Source organism: Myripristis murdjan, chromosome 7 (genome assembly GCF_902150065.1).
Source record: "Myripristis murdjan chromosome 7, fMyrMur1.1, whole genome shotgun sequence".
Lineage (NCBI taxonomy): Eukaryota > Metazoa > Chordata > Actinopteri > Holocentriformes > Holocentridae > Myripristis > Myripristis murdjan.
The window spans coordinates 21,826,797-21,848,788 of NC_043986.1; the positions used below are offsets into that span (position 1 = coordinate 21,826,797).

General features: G+C 39.5%; 1 protein-coding gene across 1 annotated transcript in view; it reads left to right on the forward strand.

Annotated features, from left to right (window-relative positions):
• camta1a (calmodulin binding transcription activator 1a) overlaps positions 1-21,992 on the forward strand; it is a 277,749-nt gene that overhangs the window by 1,444 nt on the left and 254,313 nt on the right. Inside the window, exons 2-3 of the mRNA XM_030055833.1 lie at positions 2,569-2,670; positions 13,740-13,843. Coding sequence (XP_029911693.1) covers positions 2,569-2,670; positions 13,740-13,843 — 206 coding nt within the window. The remainder of the gene's footprint in view (positions 1-2,568; positions 2,671-13,739; positions 13,844-21,992) is intronic.

A 21,992-nucleotide genomic window follows, 5' to 3' on the forward strand; every position in this document is an offset into this window, starting at 1 on the left:
TCCCCTTTCTTTCTTTTTTTTTTTTTTTGGCTGTGGTTGTCAATGTATTCAAATTTATGGATTTATTTTGACCTGTGGGACGAAGATAAAGAGCAGTCCTAGACTTTCAAAGTGACTGCAAAACTTGCGTTCTGTATAAACTATTTTTCTAAATGCAAAAGAGATTCCTGCAGAAATTGTTAAGTCCAGCTGTTTTGTAAGCTGTTCACAGTTAAGTTATGCCAAGCTCCGGGACTGAACAGACTCCCGTCAGGCTCTGGTGTCTTTGAGTTTCCTCAAACACTAATTGTTTTGGACATAGATCTACTTTAATGATTCAATGAGTGTGAACAAATTGTCTCTGTCTATGTGAAAGAAAATGATAACACTGGAGATCCAGTGGTTTGGATGTCAATGTACCAATCTCTAAACGAAGCCCCACCAGGGGGTGGTATTGAGCTGTAGAAGTCAGCTACCAAACACACTCAATATCTGTAGGATTTGTCTGTGCCTATGACAAAAAATGAAGACATCTGGTTATATGATAGTAATGACTTCACTGTGGTGTATATGCCTGATGTATTCATCCCCATAGCTGAACTTAACAAATAGGCTGCAATCATTAACTCCGTTGCCTCGCCAACACAGGGAGCTCTAACTGAAAACCCTGACTTGAAAGTCCCATTGCTGAGCAGGTTAAGTTATTTTCAGTGTTCCTGTGAGGTCGGTCAGTGGAGGAGGAGGAGGAGGAGGAGGAGGAGGAGGAGAGGGAAGGGGAGTGTAGAGAGATTGCTTCATATTGTCACATAAATGCGCGTCTCATGCAAACCTGGGCCTCAGAGTTATTACACAGAGCTGTCTTGCTGGATCTTTATTTCTGCATCCAACATTTATTTAGTACTGGTTACCCACAAGTATGGAATAGATTTTTAATGTACAACAAGTCCAGTTTTTAATGATGCTTCAACACAGTTCCCCTGTAGGTCAGCGAGCCACAGAGAGAGCTGTGCAGTGTCTCCTTAACCTTTTGTCCTTGTGGTATGTGGGCAGTGCTGCGTGGACTGATCACTCTCAGTTGTTTGGCAGGTCTTATGATGGCCCATAATAACCGAGGGTCACATCTTGTGTTAAACCCAGGGGCCATGACCCAGTCTCACTCAGTGGTCTAATGTTTACATCCTGGGGTATTTCTCTCCCGCCTAACTGATTGTCAGGGCCCTTGGGGGTAGTTTTTTTTCTCCATACTCATAAAAAGCACTGTGGGTTTGCTACTTTAAGTACAAGGCCTGGAGGGCTCAGAAAAGACAGGCTTGATATGTCTAACACTGAGGCTGTTCTGGATAAGACTACCACAGTCTTATAAATCCACCAAGACTGTGGCTCTTAAACTCTGTCTTGTAGAAGACCCAAATTTTTAAAATTCAAACAAGCAATTGGAGTCAATCTTTTGTAAATATAGGCTGGCATGTTCACACCCACCAGAATAGAAACAGCTTATTAAAGTAAAATCTCAAAACTTTCAGCTTGTAAATCTGAATGTTGACGCATTGAGTTTCTAAGAAATGAACACTTACTAGGAGTGTAACATATTTTCCTTTATCAGACAGATCAAGGTCAAACATCTATTTTAACAAAATGAAAGTATAGTTCACGAAAACTATAAACTTATACAGATGTGCTGCATAAACCTTTTATTTTTTACTTCAAAATCTAATTTTAAGGCAGCTTTGTTTGCAACTAAAAGAAACACACAGGTTGATTTTTAAAATCACGTTAATGACTGTAGTCTTTTCCCTTAACTGCATAGGGAGTATGCTTTCTCTTTTATTTTCAAGTCAGTAGAGTCCAAAAAGTTTCATGATTTTATCATTTCATTCAAAGTTCAGGGTGAAGCGTTAGCAAAACATCAAGTAAGCATGCAGTCAGCCATTAACTTACAAAAGTGCTTGTGCAGCAATGGTATAAATATTTTTTCTGCTATTATATAAAGAAGGATGAATTCAACCTCCTCCAGATCTCAGACGTCTCACTCTTACAGTTTAGTGTTCAATCAAGCTGTACATTTTTTTTTTGCATCCTCCTAATTGAATTAGTGAGGTGTGAATGGATGGGACCCTGGTCCAGTCTGTGGCTGCTGAGACGCCTCATTCCTAACGCCTGTGTCTAACAGACCTTTACAGACTGCCTTGCATGGCCTCCTCAGATTGATCCTATTGATTCATCCAGTTTACTACTAATGTGACGGAGACCGTTATTGACCCAAATCAAACAGGGCCAGAACTACGGTGACCCTGATTCCTGGCCCTCTCTCTTGTCAATAAGGACTGGAGGGAGCAGTTACAAATAGAATAATAGACTAATGCATTGTCACCAAAACAAATGATGAAGAATTATTATTGTTGTTATTTATACTACCTTTGTATCTCAAGCAACTTTTGCCCACCAATATGTTGTTGTGTGTTTTAAATGTGATATGCTGTCTAGCTTCTGTTGATGTTGCTTGCATGGGGGGAGTTTGTTTAGTTATCGTAGGCCAGGAGAATGCTTCTTTTCCCCGATTTTCTCTACTTCTCTCTTTGCCTCCTGAAGGACTGAAGAAAGTTCGTAATCCGGATCGAATGTACAGATCAGCAGTGTGTTATGCTGGCCATGGTCCACCTAAGAGTATCAGTGATGACACAGAGACGAACAGTAAGAGTCAGTTATTAATACTGCATTGCTGCTCCAAGAGGCCACTAGCCGGCCAATCTATTATTCATTCATTGATTCATTTATTTACTTCTTGATTTCATCCGTCCCCATGCCCTCCTTCCCTCTCTCTCTCCTCCTCCTCTCCTTTCCTCCTCCAGCCAACACCTCCTCCGGGTGCGCTCTGTTGATTGAAGCGTCTGCTTTACGGGATCATGCTGTCAATAGCTGAAGTGTTGTCGTTAACTAAGAGTGATTGTTTCAGGTTGAGGCCAGGGGATCAGGACCTGAGCAGACCCTCAGAGAGAATGCTTACACTTTGAGACATCAATTATGGCCCTGTGCTGGCCTTTCCTCAGCTTTTCCCAGGCCTGCATGTAATGGGAAAAAAATCAACCCAAGTTAATAATGTGGCTTTAAATGTTACAAAATTGGATCGTAATGACCACCATTTTTTGCAAGGCTGAAGGAATTCATATCCCGTGATATCACTGTCTCCTTCAAATGGACTAATCTCTGCCTCTGCCTTCCTCTCATCACATTTGTGCTCTATGAGAACTGTAGGCAGGGTGCAAAGAACAAAGACAACCCAGCATCATAGCAGAGTTTTTATGACTTCTGAAATCCGGCTGCTGTGGGAATTGCTCCAATGTACTTACAAGTCTATGCACTAGTGCTATTTTCTGGCACAACCAAAACAAATCACACAGAAATGTAGGCCAGAGTTTTGAGTTGATTTGTGGTTTTTGTTGTCCTTTATTCCTCTTTAGAGAACCTCCCTTAGTGTTGCCTCTGTCTTTACTCAATGTAAAGACTGTCCTCTGTAAAGCAGATTGTTTCTCAGCAGAAAGGAGCTCCTTCATGCTTAATGAATACACCAGCCCTAGTCTCTTCACTGCTGGAAAACTCTGTTGATCTAGACTAGAGTCTGGGTAATTAAGTGTGCTCATGTATTGTCATTTCTAAATAGAGAGTCTGAAATCACCCTCAACCTCTTGTTAGACTCCTCACTCAATATCTGTCACTGGAAGAGTTCTGCTGCACCAAAGCTTTTGGTATTTTTAAAAGAGATTTTTTTTTGAGAAGAGCAGAGATTTAGCGACAGGGGACTGGTTGAGCAAATCTATGAAACAGGGTGCAGACTGTAACAGGGACACTGTTGATAGACTTTTGCATTACCCCCTCATGTGTGACAGCCGTGACTGACAATAGTTTTTGCCGGTCTTGCTGTTTCCCTCATGTTATTGCGTGGTATTACAGTATACTACACCCATGTCAGACACCCTGTTTAATGCATTCTGCCTGGAGGTTTCTGCTTCACCAGGACACTCAAATGCTGCATACAGCAACTCAAACAGGCAGGTAAACCATTGATCTGAGTAATCGTCTGAGTAATTGTGGGAGTAGTTATGATAAGGAAAAAAGGCTCTGGAGCAGCTCCAAAGCTGTGTGTTTGTGTGCATGTGTAAGCAAGAGAGAGAAAGTGAAAGAGAGCAAGAGAGTATAGGGGAGAGAGAGGGAGAGAGAGAGAGACCTCACCTCTGCTCTCCTTGAGATGGGATTTTCATGGATGGGTGAGCTTGGTGAGGGCTGAGAACACATAAAGAGTCATTTTCAGTTTGTTGCAGGCAGTTAACCGTGTGTGCATGTTTGTTGAACTTCCAGTAATAGGCCCAAGCTTTTATTTTTTCAGCTCTTTGACTTGTTGACAGTCTTCCCTTATTATGCTATATTACACTATACTATGGCTCCACTACACTGGAGCCATAGGGCGTCAAGCAGAGCCATTGAAGGAATGTAAACAATGAGACTGAAAACAATGAGTGCTGCCACATTGCACATCTTGTCTGATGGTAGCCCAGTCGTATAAACAATGGTGTTGAGCGAGATTCAACTTAATTCAAATCTCTGGCTGAAATGTTTACTCTTTTTTTAATCTTTCCTACTGTATAAAAAAGCCTTTACATGCCCATCACAACAGCTGTCTGGTCTGTAGCAGGACAGATACTCGCTCTCGACTATTGCTGGAAGCCGTGCAGTGTTCTTTTTGTAGCTTCACCGTAACATAGCAACACTATAGTGAAGTTTAGTGAGACTTTTTGGCTTGTGGGCGGTTAGTAATTTCACTGTATGTAAGAGTGGTGTGGAACAGGCTATAGGCCAAATGATTAAGATAATTGGTTTCCCAGTCCTACACTAAAACATGGCTATTTTAAGCCTACATAGTCCTCTCTATCTGCTCATCAAGAGCCATCAGACTGCACCGAGACTGCTCAATCACAGTTATTACTGCCGGGGAAATGTGACGCTGTTTAATTTGCCCTGTGTTGTTTTAAAGCTTAGCTCAGGTTTCCCCCCAAGTAGTAGGCTAGCCTTTGAAAAGTGAACACATTGTCTTGTTCACTTTTTATAACTCGGTGGGGTTAAAATAGAGTCTTGCTTGTAGCCACTCATACATTATAACACAGCACTATGCTAATGCTGCTCATCAAGGTCTGTGCAAATAAAATAGTGTGCGAAATTCTGCAAGGTTTCAGGCCTCTTCAAAACACTTTCAACTATCACATACAGGGTAAAGGTCACCCAGTCAGTATGGACAAAAACACTGTGGAACGTAGTTTTTTGGTTTGTCATAGATTATTGATATTTGCATTTAGAACATCAAAGACAAATGAGAGAACAGGGGCCAATAAATTATTTTATTTGATATGATATGTAATAGGCCTCCTGTAAAGTTAAATAAGCCTGTGATCAGTGAGGCCAGTTTGCAAGATTTAACACATAGATAAATTATGGAAAAGTAGCATAAGGTGGAGGATAGAATGCTGGTGCAATATTTAGCCCATTGCTATAAATGCTATTGCAGCAGCCTATTGTAGTTTAACCTCATTCTTCATCTTTCCCCCTCCTTCCACTTGTCACAACCAGATTGATTGCATTTGATTGACAGCATGTCATTAGTCGACCGCTGCACCTTGGCTGACTTCCTCTTTGTGCCATGTTTCACTCGATCAGTTTTTGTGTCTATATGTGTGTGTATGTGTGTGCGTGTGTGTGTGTATGTGTGTGTGTGTGTGTGTGTGTGTGTGTGTGTGTGTGTGTGTGCTGTAACTTTAACCTGTGAGACCAACCTAGCCTTTGGTCTAAAAGTGAGTTTACCAGCTCTGGGTTACATTGGCCATGTCTGGCTCCCCATGATTTAGCCATTTTGAGCGTCAGTGGTGTGGAATCCCTGAAACTAGTCATTAAGTCTACTCTGCCACCCATTGTTGATTGGTTTGACATCTGGCCTGGTCCCATAGATCTTGTCATTAGACTTACTAAATGATGCATTCCAGTGTAATACCATACGCTGTAATTGTATGTTGTCTCATTTTAGATACCAGGGCTGATAATTCTTGTCATGTCTTTGCATTTCACTTATTTTCTGTGCGTCCCTTTGGGGAGGAGAGCCCATGCTGTAGGAACTGCATGTTGCTTGGCTGTTTTTCTTTGCTGTGCATGCTGTCAGTGAATGCAATTTTAAGTATTCTGTTTGTCTATTTCGTCCACTGTGAAAAGCATAGGCTTGTGTTTGTATGTGTGTGAGTGTGCTAATGCATGTGTGTGTGCACATATTTGGGTGCAGGATGTAGGCCGTATCCTTTCTTATTTTTTGTGTATGTTTCAGATTACCTACTAATACTGCAAGATAAGTGATGTGATGCTATACTGTCTCTGTCTCTTTCACTGTGACTGTCTCAGTATGTCAGTGTTATTCTATCCATATAATACAAACATAAAGGGATGAAAACATCCACTTCTCCCACTTCTCCAAAAATAGGCCATACATGCAACTTTTTGTTTCTTGGATGTAATGGACGAGTGTGTGACTCAGGGTGAATCACTTCTGCTAATTTGACCTTTAAATTAGGACACAATGTTGGAAAGAGCAGTTCACTTCTCTTCAATTATAAAATAGGTGCCATATTTAGTTGAGATTACTTGTGGGAGGGTGCAAAACAGTATCTGTTTATGATGCTGATTTGACAGACTTGTAAGCAGTGTTAGGCCACAGATTTGAGCAGCACGCACTGCTGTGTGAATCCTATCACCACAGAAGCCACTGGTGCTCAGGTTTTGATATTTATATAAGTGTTGAATGAATAGAGAGGAAGGTTTCCACAAGTTTTTCAACAGAAATATGTTTTCTCTCAAAATAATAGCTTTGTTAACTTTTTTCTATGAAAGGTGTGTATGTGCTTATAGTATCCAGCATTCTACTAATCTGAATTTTAAATGTTGTTTACTACCAAAATGACACTATCATTTTGATTTTTTTTCAAATTACTTAATTAATCTCGTTATCATCATCATTATTATTGTTAATATTACTTTATTGTTTCTTAGGTCCAGTCTTTCTGTAGAGCAGAAAGACAAGTATGCTTGTCTTGTTTTTGTTAAACTTGACTTTTCTCACCCCTTTTGATGAGTATGTATAACCTAAGCTTATTAGGCTAACAGGGGTAATTTTGGAGCTGAATTCTCGAGAGGAATATTGGTCCAGCTCAAAGCATGGCTGTCATCCAACCTAACACCAACAGACATGGCCAAAGGCCCAAATCATTTTACAGCACTTCATACAGGCCAAAGATGAGAACTAAATGTTTATCCAGAGGACTTTCTATGTTTTTTGACTTACCTCATCACAGGCTCTTCAGGTATAGCTACAGAAATAAGCCAAGTACTGTGGACTTAACATCCTGTACTCATACTAGTTACTGCCTGGATTATTGTTAAAGATATTTGCATTCAAACTGTTTCTTTGGATATGCACCATCGGCAGTGGTTTGTTGAATGCTCTATACCCGAAACATTAGCTTGCAATTTCTCCACAATGTGGGCACAGATTAAAAAGAAAAACTGTCACTCCCGGAGCGCCCTGAGACAGAGACGGAAGAGAAAGGGTTTTGCGTTGAGGGCTTGGGTATTGATTAAAGATTTGTTTTTGTCAGCCTTTCCAGTCTCATGACCCTCGCTCTCGTCTCTAGGGTGGGGCTGGAGCAAGCTAGCATGACAGATACCCTTAAATTCGCCCCAAGTGTTTGCTTCACAGCCAGGATCAGTGATAATCCAAACATCAGCACACAGAAATAGATATTTTTATACCCATTTGACTGAGGGTGATGTGACTTATGAAGAGGCGTGCTCAGGCTGCCATAGTTTGCCACACAAGCTGCCGGTTTTTGGCCACATGAAAGTCACAGACCTGTGGCCTCTGTGTCAAGCTTCCCTCCCTTTGTAGCCTTTTGTATGTGGGCTCTTTCATCAAGACCAAGAATGTAATTGGCTCCAGTGTGGGTGAGCTCAGCTCAGCACATCCTCTCATGTAACAAGCTCTGGTTTCAGCCTGTCTTGCACTTTAGTGTTTTACAACCGAATAGGCCTAGTAGTTTTCTGTGTATCTCTTTCTTGGCTAATATACAAGCAGTCATTAAGCCTCCAAAATAAATATTAAACCTTACAAAGGGAGTGTACAGGAGATGCAAAGAAGCAAAGTAGAGTGCTTTTCAGGCTTTGATCTGCTCATGGTGGAGAAAAAGCAACATTTAGATTTTCAAAGGCAAATATTTTGTAGGTAATTTGTTGTTCGTATATTGATTAATCAGATGGTTTGATTAGAAAGAGCTTGTCTATATGCTGTAAATCCATTCCAAATCTAGCATCTAAGCTATTCCTATGTGGCCTGTTTTCAGCTGACGCACCAACTATATGTGAATTTCCATCTCACAGTGGACAAATCTTTAATTAGTAAGCAATACTCTGTTGGAACTCAGTGTTTTTCCCTCACATCTGTGGAAATGCCTGGTGGAGGGAATCAGACGGTAGACGTACTGCAGCTGAAATAACATGAGAGTAGATGAATAGCAGGTGAAGGAACAAAACAGTTTAGAGTAATGATAGCATAATGCTGTAGAAAAGAAACCTCAGCACTCACCAAACAGTTATAATGAGTTCACTTTTGTATGCTTTGAGAGCCTAGTAAAAAAAAAAAAAAAAAAGATTCTAGTGCAAATAAAAATGGCCCCTCTCAAGTAAGACAGGGGCTCGCATATCAGAGAAGGTTAACCATTTCAAAAATAAAATGTTTTGTATCTTACACACATGCTAGTGCTTTTATTCAACATTAAGAGCAAATGCACTGTTTTATTTATTGATTAATATGAGACAAGGCCTGTACGTAGCCACATGATGAGATGTACCGTAAACCTTGACTGTGGTTCTCCCTATAATCTGATAGTAATGTACTGTAGGCCTTTTCTATGTGCATTATAGTTGACAGTCTGTATAGCTTCCTGGTTTACTTTTTCATATTCATAGTATGGTGTACATTCAGCAACCACTCCTGCCAGTTTTGAATAAATAGAAATGTATTATATTAAAATATAAGACAAAAAATAAATGTCAGATGTTTTGTCCGTTGCACTGGTAAAGCTGCAAACACCAGCTTTACATGTCAGAATTTTTAGCTAATTCTGGATATTGTAAAATGAATAAGGTGAGCAGTCTGAGTCTGATTAGCTGGAGGCTGTCCATTATTTTTGTATACCTGTAGATCTCAAGCCAAAAGGGCACCATCACCCTGAATTCATGTGTAAGGTTTTAGCATATTATTATTGTTTTTTTTTTTTTTTTTTTTTTTTTTTTAACCCAAATTAACAATCAACAATCAAAATTTGATTTCATCAAAAAACTGGCATTGTACATTCAAGATGCTACAATGGAGCTACTGACCCCAAATCATTTCACTCTTGTATTATGATGTGTGTGAAAATCACAGCAAGGCTTGTACAGCAAAGTAGATGTGGATGAAAAAGAAAGCAGTTAGTGGTCATGTATGTATTTGTAGGTAAATACTTAAATAAGAACAGTTGTCTTACATTTTACTCTCTAAGATGGATGAATGATTTTTTTAATCATCTGTTCACAACACAAGCATGTCACACAGACATTTTTTAGATCAGATAAGACCTCATCCAAGAGGTTGCTCTTTTATGTCACAAGTGTCAACAGTAAAAATGATGTTTAAACAGACCTCTGTGCATAAATCCTATGGACATTCATACACATGCCCACATGCATCTGACTAAAATTACAGGAATACCATGCTCGGCATGTACCAACAGGGAGCAGCTGCTAAACAAAGTTATTTTATTTTGTTCATTTATTTATTTTTTTACTGCTGTGGATCCCACGCTGCTATCTGTAGCTTACCAAGACCTTTAATCTTTATGCTGTTTTGCCTAAATCAAATAAGCCTCTGGCAGAAAAAAAAAAATATCAGTTTGAATGTGAGACTCTCACTGACTCCCAGCCAAACAGAAACAGCGTAGTCTGCCTAATGGTGTTTTCAGTGAGGACAGAAGTAACTGGAAGTGAGAGCTGCCAATTAAGGTAACCATGGAGACTACATTTTTGGATTAACATTTTGTTGACCATTCAGAAACATGTGTGATTGTAAGCACTGAGGTTTTTTTGTGTTAGTAATAGGGATGGGCAGGAGCAGGCTTGATCGACCATTGGAGTACACGTTACTCGACTAGGAAGATTCAACGTGATTTTGTTTGGTCTGAGATGGAACAGGAAAAAAAAGATTTCCCTGCTCATCCCTCACCATAATCTCACACTTACAGTTGAATCTATGGGGTGACGTTTCTTTTCATGGTGGAAAGACCATGCTCAACACCAGCACATTCAGCAAAGTGCAACACTTGCCAACTGTTAGCCGCAGTGCTGCTCTGTAGCCGCTGTGTTTCTTCACACATCAGGCCTCGTTGTCAACTTGCCGACTGTCACTACAACGTTTTGACAGGTTCATTTTTCTCAGCTGAAACATTTGAAGCTGTAAAAACGATCAGGTATAGCAAAATGAAAGGCATTGCCCTTACTTTGATTTCTTAACAGCAATGCTGGCTGTAGCCTACTTTTGCAAATGACAGAAGACGTAGCATTACCAGGGTGTGCTCAATTGTGCATTTTTTTCTGTAAATTGATAAATGTGTTGTTTATTTCGGCTATCATTTGTTTAACTGTTTAAAAACAGCTACCAAATAATGCTACCATTTAAGACAAAGAAAATGAAGACCATCGTTGTTATTAATTTGGGGCTATGTATAATGCACAGTAGAAATTTTCTGAGTAGCCTAATTGAGTAGACAGTTTGCTTGTCATTTTTAATTTGTAGTTATTCTTTAAAAATTATTTCTTAATCCAACAGAACACTCGAGTATGAAATTGCTGTAAATTTCTACCCCTAGTTATTAATTCCAACAAATGTAATAAATGATCGGATTTTGAAACTTGACAAAAAATATAGCTGAAAAATCAGGAGAAATTAAACCCTGGGAGAAGCTGAAGACAAGGGGCATAAAAATTGGGAGAAACCCAGGAAAATAACAAGTGTGGGCAAGTATGATTTACGAGAAGTCAGGAGGGGCAATTTCCATAATTCATGGGTCAGAGCAGCAGTGATAGGGCCAACAATATGATGCTGTATAACCAAATCGTGTTACCTCCCTCTTGTGCTGTGACAAGTGATAGCCCAGGCTCACACGATCCAAAAGCAGCTCAGAAACCACTGTTTTCTTGCAGCTGTCTAGATTTTTTACATGTTCCATTCCTAAGTCTCCCTTTCCACCTCGTTTTACTGGCGGATTAAGCAGACATCCCCTCCTCGAGTAGATTTCTGTCTTGACTCTGTAGACACGAAAATCTTTGACATGCTTTGGGCGCATAGTCCATCCTAGCTCCCTCTTGCCTTGATGATGTCATCAAAGGGTGTGTCAGAGGGCAGCATTATATCCTGGCAGTGCTCTATGGAGAGAAAGGCCGGCCACTAGGCCTGCTGCTGCTGACAATTGATTGCAAAGAGCAAGTCTTCAAAGCTCTCTTTGTAGGGTGGGAGATGGCCAAGATTTGCTCCTGGGCCATGCCGTATCTGTGTGTGAATGCACTGTGAAAGATCCATTTTCCTTTCAATATGTGGCACTGCACTCAAGGTAGACTGAAAGCTTTGCCCTTATTTTAACTGATTTTATAATAATAAAGCTGCACATAAACTACAACTTCGCTCCTGCTAATTTGCCCACTGCCTATTCTCTCTGCCCTCTTTTCCTTGGCACCTCTCTGATCATTCAGCTACAGCGTGTTTTCCAGTTCTGACAGTGGCACTACTCTGGTGGTACCTGGGAGCAGATGCTGCATGTGATTCTTAATTGGGCGAAGCGAATGATTACAGATACCTGTTCAGCTCATATAAAAAGGAGTCTACACATGCAGAATTAAAGGTACAAATGGATATGGCAAATACTACAAACCTGCAGAGCTATTCCTGCATTCCTTTGGGAGCAATACTGTGAGCATCGCTCTGTACCTACAGTTCCTGATGTTCCACCTTATGTATTACACTTGGAGGCTTCTAGCCAGGCACCTCTCTATGGGCCAACTATATTCATTCCCATTGGCTATTCCATATGGAGGAATCTCAGCAGTACTGCACACTGCTGTTGCTGTGATGTACAGTAAGCTACATACACTCTTGTTATATCCTCATAATCAAGTGCATAGCTGGATTATTTGCGTCGGCTTTAAAGCGATATTTTGCTTTCGTAGAACATTTCCCCTTTTTTACAGTCAGCCACTGATATCAGCTGCCCCAGGGATCTATAGTCAGCACTGATGCTCTAGCTTTTTTCTGTCTCTTCATTCACTTTTTGTAACGTAGCCTAAAAATATGTATATAAAAGCAACGATATATAAAAGATATCTAAATCTATCTATATCTATCTACACGCACACACAGACACACGTATACGAAAATTGCAAATCAATATTGTAGCTGTTCCTAAATATATAGATTTGATTTGCATTGTTGTGATTTGTATATTTTTTATATGCACTGGAAGTAAGGTATATTGATCGGGTGTTCAAAATCTGTGCAAGTGAATCGGGGGAAAGAAAAAAGCCCAAACTCCAGCGACGACTACAGAGACCCAGAGAAGCTGATATTGTTGGTCAGCTGTTCCATGAAATCCTTCAGAGATACGCTTGCTGAAAAAGGGTAGACTTACATGTTCAACCCAAAAAGAAATATTTTCTCAAGAAAGAGTATGTCAACTCATTACCATGAAACATATTATAGTCCTTTTTATGACAGCAATATTAAGATTCAGTTTCAGGCCTATTTAATTTGAGGTGTCTTAAGTAAGCTTGTTTTCTTTTTCAGCAGTAGTGTACCATTGTCTCCAGCCCTGGTTCCTCTGTCATGTCATTATGATTGGCAGTCACTGCTTTTTTCCATTTAAATCCACTTTTAATGATAAGTTACTCGCTGAGAATATCCTCATTTTGTAAGTAAATTGCTGAAGCTGGGGAGACATAAGCATACATCTTGTTTATGTTCTGTTAAAGAAACAGACTAAGCACTACATTAGAATAGTTCATGATGATATAAATTCAATTAATTTTTCTTCCCAAACATTATTTTTCAACACATGTCTTGGATAAACGCCTATCTCCATATTTAAACACAAGTAAAAAATTATGGCCATGATGGCATCTCCAAACCATACTGTTTTATTATGCTTGTGAACAGACTGAAATATAAGATATAAATTGATTGACATATATTATGATGTAAAAATTGGGCCTGATAATTGGTAAATTACTTTCCTGAATAACACACTAAATCACCGCATACAGCACACAGACTCCCATGCTAAATCCCCATGCGCTACAAAATCACTCAAGGGTGTTTATTGTGTATAAATAATGAATAGATACAGTCCTCACAAGTTGACAGTGAAATATTTACAGTGAACTTGCCTGAATGTATTTCACAGTAAAATAATTTAGTGAAGCACAATGCAAACTCATGCAGTACTATGCATTTGGTATTGTTTCCTAAGTTCAGGTGGGAAGAGTTATTTTTCAGTGTATCGCTTTAGATAGACTGATAAAAAAGAGGAGACAGCCAAGTCAGTAAGGTCTGAGGTATGTGCTAAATATTCTGTTTTGCTTTACTTTTGTTACAGATGAACATGGACATTTGAAAATATACCTGCCCAAAAAGCTGCTTGAATGTCTACCAAAATGCTCCTCGCTGCCAAAGGAGAGACACCGGTGGAACACTAATGAGGTAAGGCCACATCTCCCTATCGTTCACCTTTCTCCTAGAACCACCACCTTACCAGAGAAAATATCCATAAGACAACCTGTTCTGTCAGGCCTTTTCAGACAGACTGATGAGCAAAATATTTAGGATAGGCTTGTCCCACAGCAGTAGCAAAATACAGACCTTGCCATCATTTTATCCCTATGCACCAAAAGTTACTGGCAACAAAACCAACTTTGTCTCCATGGCCTACTTGTGGCAAATATGTTTAAATATGACACTTGGTAACACTAAACCTGCATGTACAGATAAATGCGCTATATGGTTAGCTCACAGCTGTCAGAGTAGACACGTGATTAATTTGGGGACCTTAACGCCATTGATATTAAAAATTAACGCAAATTAACTCTATGTTCAACTTTGACCACTTTTGACCCTTAACCCCATGTGACGTCACACATGCCGCTGTGTATGCTGCCAGCAGCAAGCTGCTGAATGCTGATAACAGACAAAATAAATGAGAAGACGATCTGTTACCCGCTGGGAGGCATCTTTTCTTTCAAGAAGCGTCCCGGTGGATCTCTGGACAGAAATAAAGTCATATGGACAAACTGCAACACTGAAATGCCGTTCAGTCGGAGCACAATGAGGTTAAAATATCAGTTAAATGTCAAACTTTTTTTGTTGTTGCTAGTTCTTCCAGTTGTAGTAACAGTGGTGCTACTAGCAGCGGTGCTGTAAAAACTACACTTGTAGAGTGTGTAAGGGTCAAATCTGTCAACACAGCAAAACCGAGTGATACAGATGCTAAATGGATTTCCATGAAGTGTAGGCCTGTTAGCACTGTTGAAGACAGCAGGCTGAAAAAAATCTGTTTACATCGTGGAATCTGTCATATAAACCCCCTTGAAGAGCAACGATCATTGTTCTTCAAAGGGGTTTATATATGACATGCTGTACAACATTGGAAGGGTAAGCAAGCAAGTAATTTTATACATTTAAAATATGTGATTAATCATGATTAATCCATGACTACTTAGTGATTAACGCAATTAAAAAATGAATCACTTGACAGCCCCAGTTTATTTTTTTTCATTCTTTCTGTCACGCGTTCCTATCATACAGCACTTATTGGACGATTTCACAGAACTGTTTTGTTTTTCTTCTTACCTGTTATCATACCTGTAGTCTAACTTCAGCAACATTTTGCAGCAGATCACAATTGACCTGCTCTTTGTTTGGCTACCATGGTTAGTGTATCTTTCCCTGACATTAAAAACACATGCTCAGTGGGCTCTACATGGATAGCCTGACCTTTAATTGTGATATGATCTCTGGCAGAATACAAGACAAAATAGCTAAAACATTCTCTCTCTTTCCTCATACATGAAAAGAAACTGGTTATAAAATCTGGCCGGTGCTTATTTTTGAAGGAAGCCGCAGTTTCTAAAAAAGTTGCATGACAGCCTCATGTTGATTCTTATTTGCAGGACTGTTATATTCTGCCAGCATTGTGAAGGCCTCACAGTGTAAACATAAACAGTGTTTAGCATAGGCTGCAAAAGCCTCGAGGTGTCTCACATTTCAAATTTGCATCACAATAAGGGGAGATAACACAACTCATTTAGTTTTCTCTCTTGACAACGAAAGCCACAAATGTTTTTATTTGTATGCTTGTGTACAAAGAAGCCACAAACACTGTTTGCCCTGGCCGTCCCTGACCTGTAGTCCGGCAATTTTAAATTAAGCTTTGTCTTTTCAGTACAGCGTCTTTATCATTTAATAGAGAGAAGAAGTGCCTGCTTTCTGTTTGTGCTTTATATGTCATATACACTCAAAAATCTGTTTTGTATATGAGTCTATGCACTTGGAGACTGCTGGCAAAATGACAATGCACATTATGTAGCTGTTACAACCAATCACAATTAAATAAGTACAACTTTGACACATTTAATTGCAGTCAAAGAAATAATGTCAAACAAGTGATGTTAGCAGCACTCCCTCATAAATTAAGGCTGTTTACATTTTAATCTATCAAATTAACTAGGAGGATATTTTTACCTTAAGTTTCTAACATTTTTCAAGAGAGACAAGAGAAAATGTTTGCCTTTTATCCATGCTGAGATGGAGGCTAAAATCAATACAGTGATCACTGACAACAACAAAGCAGCTAATACGTGCAGAGATTTTGTCGATGCACTTCTAGCGAAGCTGTCATTTTCAACATCATCGCATATGCATTGCACTATTAAAGTTTTTTTTTTTTTTTTACTATAGCACCACATCTGCAGGTTTTCAGTCGATTGGGTGAATTTAGTGTATAGTATGCCTTTAAAACTTGAGAAAATTTCTCTCTGACACAAAGTGATTGGCCATAAGAACTTCTTTGTGTCTGTACAGAATTTAAACAATATGATCTCTTAAACTGTGGCGCTTTATTTTACATATCATACGCTTACACTTTAGGTACTTACTTATTACAGTTACTGATTTTTCAATGAATCAATGAATTTGTTGCTTTCAGCTCTGATAGATGAATATGTTACCCAGTATTAAGAAATTGGCTCTTCATTTCAGAGAATAACTGTTAGTTATTAGATCTAAATGCATTCCATGACAGATATAAAAGTCAGTATACTTAACCCACCCATCCCTACATTTGTAACTATATAAATACAGTCAAAGGCAGTAATGAAGTTAGTTGGCTGAAAAACAAGCAGAAAGTATGTCACAAGAGTTGGCATGCCATGCTAGTTTCCAATCCAGAGGACATCCCAAAAAGCAATATATCACAACATAAAGTGAGGTAATCAATATTAGATTTTTTTTTTCATCTATTTATTTTTTACAGTTTTATATGCTGTATTTGTGTTGGCTACAGGCCTATGCCTAAGAAGACAGATAAAGAAACACACCAATCTGCAATAGTAGGCTGAATTCCAGTGACAGCAAGGAATACACAAACATCTCTTCCACACCGCTTTCAGTCTCCTCTAAGTCTCCATCTGCCTCATCTTTGCTCACTAACCCTGGCATAGTTATGAAAAAATGTTAAACGCTCATGTGTTTCTAATTGGCCGATGTTGTAACTTGTTTGCCCTGTCTGACCCACATTGTGCTGCTAGCAGTCTAAATTAATTAACACGTTTTTGAAATTGATCTCAAAATGTAAGCCTAAGCACTTGTTTGGGATAAATGCTGTTGGCTACAGCTGTTGGCATGTCTTGTCATTTATTACCAAATTAAATCACAACAGACACATTTTAGGAAAAGCACCATGTTGTGTTACTAATGTTGCTGTGTTCTTCTGCGTGTGTTAGGGCTTGGTAGGTTGATAGGATTTTGATGATAAATGAGCAAAAAAGGAGATTCCAGTGGCGTTTTATTATGCATGCCAATAGTGCTTTCCAGGGTTGAAGAGAGCAAAGCAACCTTTCCTAAAATCAAGGACATTTCTTTTTTATGCACACCATGCAGACCAGGTTGTCTGTACCTCATTGGTGGCGGACAGGCAGGCAGGAGGGGATCAGAGAGTCTCTTGTTGGTGCAGTTGTGTGACTTTTAGTGAAACTGACACCTCATCAATTCTGTGCATATTTCTGGCACTAGTTCAGCATGCTTAATACAAATGTGTTGTTCTTCCATTCCTTACATTTATGGAATCTCAATATTCTGGTAGGTTAAAGCTGTGGATTATCACTTGAGCAAAAGGGAAATTGATTGTGTGACATATATAGTAGTCCTAGTAAAATAGTAAAAACAGATAGCCCAGTTTAGTTATAGACAGGTACTACATTTTGTATGAAAACATAGCCTATTGTTGGCATAGTGGACTTGGCAACAATTGCAGAGAAAAGTGTACTGTATTCCTAAGCTGGTCTATCACAGTTGCATAGAATAAACATGGTTAATTTTTGTGTGTGTGCTGACCATTTCGTCCCCAATTTATCTGATTCTGTAGTTAGATAGTGACAGCCTCTTAGGTGACTGCACATGGTCTATGAACAATCACTGTTTGGTTTGTTAACACCTGTTATTTGTATGATAGCCAATATCTAGTGGCTAGGTCTTAGTTGTGGCCAGTAGTTGCATATTAACACTGAAAGTTGTTGTATTGCTTAATTAACTTGATGGTTAGGCACCTAGTAGTGGTTTTGAGGAAATGCTAAAGCATCTTATGACACAATAGCAAACTAATCCTGAGTTAAAGTAGCGGTGGTTAGGTATCTATCTTGCCCCTGCCAACCCCATCTTGCAGTTTTCAAACATGCCTTGCACCTTACTCCTAAAACCTGGAAGGAATCTATCACAGCATCATTCATGAAGAGGGACACATTTTATTTTTTGTAAGCTGGAAAAGATTGAGGCTACATCTTGCCTCTCGGAATCTGAAATCTGTGAGGAGGAACAGTGGGGGCTGTGGTGATGCTGGTGTGGTGAGGTGAGGCTAATGCAGAACTATTCATTTCTATCTCATTCTCCTGATTCCTGTGTGTACATTTATGAGGAGAAGGTGTGCAGGAATACATTTCAAGCATTTACTGGAAAATTAGATAAACCAATCTGATCAAAATTCAAGGAGTAGGTAGAGGGAGGGAATGGGGCTCTCATCACTGACTCTCTAGCAGTCTGCGAGCTGGGGATATGGTATCAGCCTTTAAATTGTCAATGGGAGATTGAGAAAAGTACCTGCCAATGTTTGACAATTCACTTAGTAAATATAACCTTAGCAGAAAGAAAACTACTAAAGTACTGTAGTGTTGAAAATGTTTAAGGAGGATATTCCCAAAATCACAGGATTATTTTTGTGGAAGTAATGAAAGAAATTTCTGTGATCTGTGATGTGTTAGCATAAAACACTCTTAAATGTTACGCAAGTGTGCGGAGGAGCGAAGAAATACATCTGAAAGTCTCTGTTTACCTTGTTTATGTCACTGCTCATCTGAGCACAATAGTGTCCCTGTGGTGCTCGATGAGCCTCACAGAAACAAATCCTCATAGAATTCCTCTCAGGTCCGTAGCCAACTGCTATTGTCTGCTGGGTGCTCTGGCACGATGACCTCTATTTTGCCAGACATTTCTGCTGAGATTAGAATCTTTTTAAAGAAGGACATCTCACACAGGAAGGGCTTTAGGCTTATATCCCTTTCAAGATCAAACAGAGCCAGTCTGATGTTTGGTTACGCTGGCAAGAAGGTTGCAGGACTTGAGATGTGCTGGAGAATTGCAATTTGACCAGTGCTATTTTCAAGATACAGTTCTGATGTTGGGTTATGTGGGCATGAAGGTTGCAGGACATGAGATGTACTGCAGAATTGCAGTTTGACCATTGCTATTTCCAAAATGCACTTCTTGCTCTTTGGTTCACTTTAGAGCTCTGATTCAGGCTGTGTGTTATTATGGATTCAAAGAAAATGTATTATCCAGTGGGAAACTAACAGTTACTGGAATGAATGGATTTTTATTTAGGCTACATTTTTGTGCTTATCACTTTGAGTTGGCACAGTAGCTACGCACTGCACTAACAGCTCTTGAGGGCCCACAGTGTTGAATGACAGCATTTATGACTCCCAACCAGAGTACTGTGGATAAATGAGTGCAGTGTTTTCTGTGCTGCAGCATGGTACATTAGCTACCTTATGTTAACTGTTAGCCAACTTAAAGACGTTAACTATTTTTCTTACTTTTAACACAAAGTTTGCAATCAGAGCCTGTTGTTAAATCTCAAATTGTGAGCTTCTTCCCGGTCTAAAATATAAGCAAACAGAGAACAGTTGCCAAATTTGGTGAAGACTGAGATTTTAAGTAACTAAAACACAGAGGCAAAGAAGTACAGCATGAAGCCTTGGCCGAGAGGGGACATGGGGCCTAAGCTGGTGTGACACACTCAGCCCTTAATGAACGGCACAGCACTCTGAGTACTGTGAGCTCCCACTCAGCTTAGAGGGACTGTCTCTGAACTGGTGCTGAACCAAAAGAGACAAGAGAGCATCAGCTCAGGCCTCCATCGGCCTGCTACACATTTAATGCCCCTATCGTCAAGAATAATCCTCTGTGCCTCATGCTACCGCTGGCAGCTGCGCAGCATGGTGCCTACGTGCAATATGCCGCCGCTCAGGACAGAGCATGAGCACGAGTGCATACTCTGAGTGGACTCACTGGGCAGTGGGTGAAACAGGCACAGAAACAAACAGTGGTCAAAAACCACAACAAATTAAATAAAATGGAAGAGGGGTGATCTTGAGAGATGAGATAAGATATGTACCATAATAACAAGTATAATTGGATACACTAGTGTAGTCATTCAGTCCTTATCTCTGTCTGAAATATCATTAGGGTTAACCCTCCCCCTGCCTTTTTATTGTCCTATTTTATTGTCTTCTTGTTATGATTTCAGAAATCGGAATACAGTTGCTTGGTCAGATAAGTTTTATCTTTCCTCTGTTCTTTTGTGACATTAATGATTTCTTTTTTAATGTTTTTTTGAAGAAAATATACTACCTCTACTGCTACAAAAAAATAATGAAAATATTGGTGAACTTTATTTGTTTAACACTTTTCAAAAACTTTTTTTTTTTTCACATTTACCATTCTACACAGTTCTTGACAGTGTGGGACAACAAAGCAAAGCAACAAAGTTATAAAGTGCGAAGAACAGTTGAATGAATGAAGAAAATAAATTAGGAACAAAAATATGAAACTGAAGTCCTTGAACATATAACAGAATTGAAATGGCCAACCTGTCTCCTCAGGGAGGGCGTTCCAAAAGCCCTGGGGCTCTGATGGCAAAAGCCGAGTCACCTTTGTCTTCAGCCTGGACTTTGGGACAGCCAAAAGCTGTCTCAAGGGAAACTCTGGCTCATAGGGAATTAAATGGTCTCATGTGTAGCTGGGGGTTAGGCCATGCAGTACCTTTAAAGTTATCAGTAACATCTTCAAATGAATTGTAAAATTAGCTGGCAACCACTGTGGGAAGGCCGGTATCGCCTTAATGTAGCACTGGCACTTTGGGTTTTGACTTGCAGCTGAATTCTGCACTGATTTCTGATAGTAAAGAGAAATCTGGCATGGAATGAAATAGAGGGAGTTGTATTAATCTACATGAGAGGAACTGAAGGCATGGATAACCTCGTTGATGTTAGAAGAGAATGAAAAAGACAATTTTAGATAGTTTTCAGTTGGAGGACGCAAGGTTGAGCCACCCAACATCAGTCAGTTATTACAGCCGGATTTCTACCAGCAGGGTCTGCATTGGTGTACAGACACAGGGGCAGCTCTATAAAATAAATTTGACCAAACAGGGCCATCTAAGATCTGATTAGAGGATAGATTTCTGAGTCATCTGCATAGAAAGAAAGAAATGTTAAATTTACAAATAATATGATACAGTTGGAGCATATGATGGTGGGGCAGCAGTGGAACAAGAATTGACCCCAGGGGGACAGACACCACAGCAAAGATGAGCCAAGGAGGATGAAACATTACCTCCCCTAAAACAATTTGCTCAGTAGTGTCAAATACAATGCTAAGATGAAAATATGAAAGGACTTGAATGGCTCAGCACCTGACTATTCTTTCTTTTGATCAGCCAGCTTTTTTGTGAGGTGCTCCATATCCCAAGGAAACATACATTCTGGATCATCAATGAAGATTTTCTAATTTCACTTTTGTTTGCTCTGTCAATTGGTATGATGTGATGCACTCACCATTTCTAAGAAATAGTTGGAATATTTAAAGCCTTATTTCTTATTTTCAACTCACCACTATATTCATCCCACCTGTTCTTCCTACTGGACCTCACCTCTTGTCTGCTACAAAATTGATGGAGGACAAATGGAGGACAAATCCACAAATCCTGTTCAATTCATAACACAACATATTATAACATAAATCACTCAAACCCAACATAATGCAATGGGAATCTATCAGGACAAATTTTGAGTGGTTATTTTTTGTATTTTTTTGTATTTCTAAAGCTTGTAAATTCTTCCTCCAGTTCATGTCCAATATTTTCATTTTTTGACACAAGGTTGTTATTTTTTCTCAGCATGGAATGTAACTGTTGTTCTTGTTCTATATGTGCTGCTTTCACTTTTACACTTCAGGCAGCACAGCCTTCAAGTACCAGTACACCACCACATAGTGAAGAACAGATGTCTGGAAAACACCAATT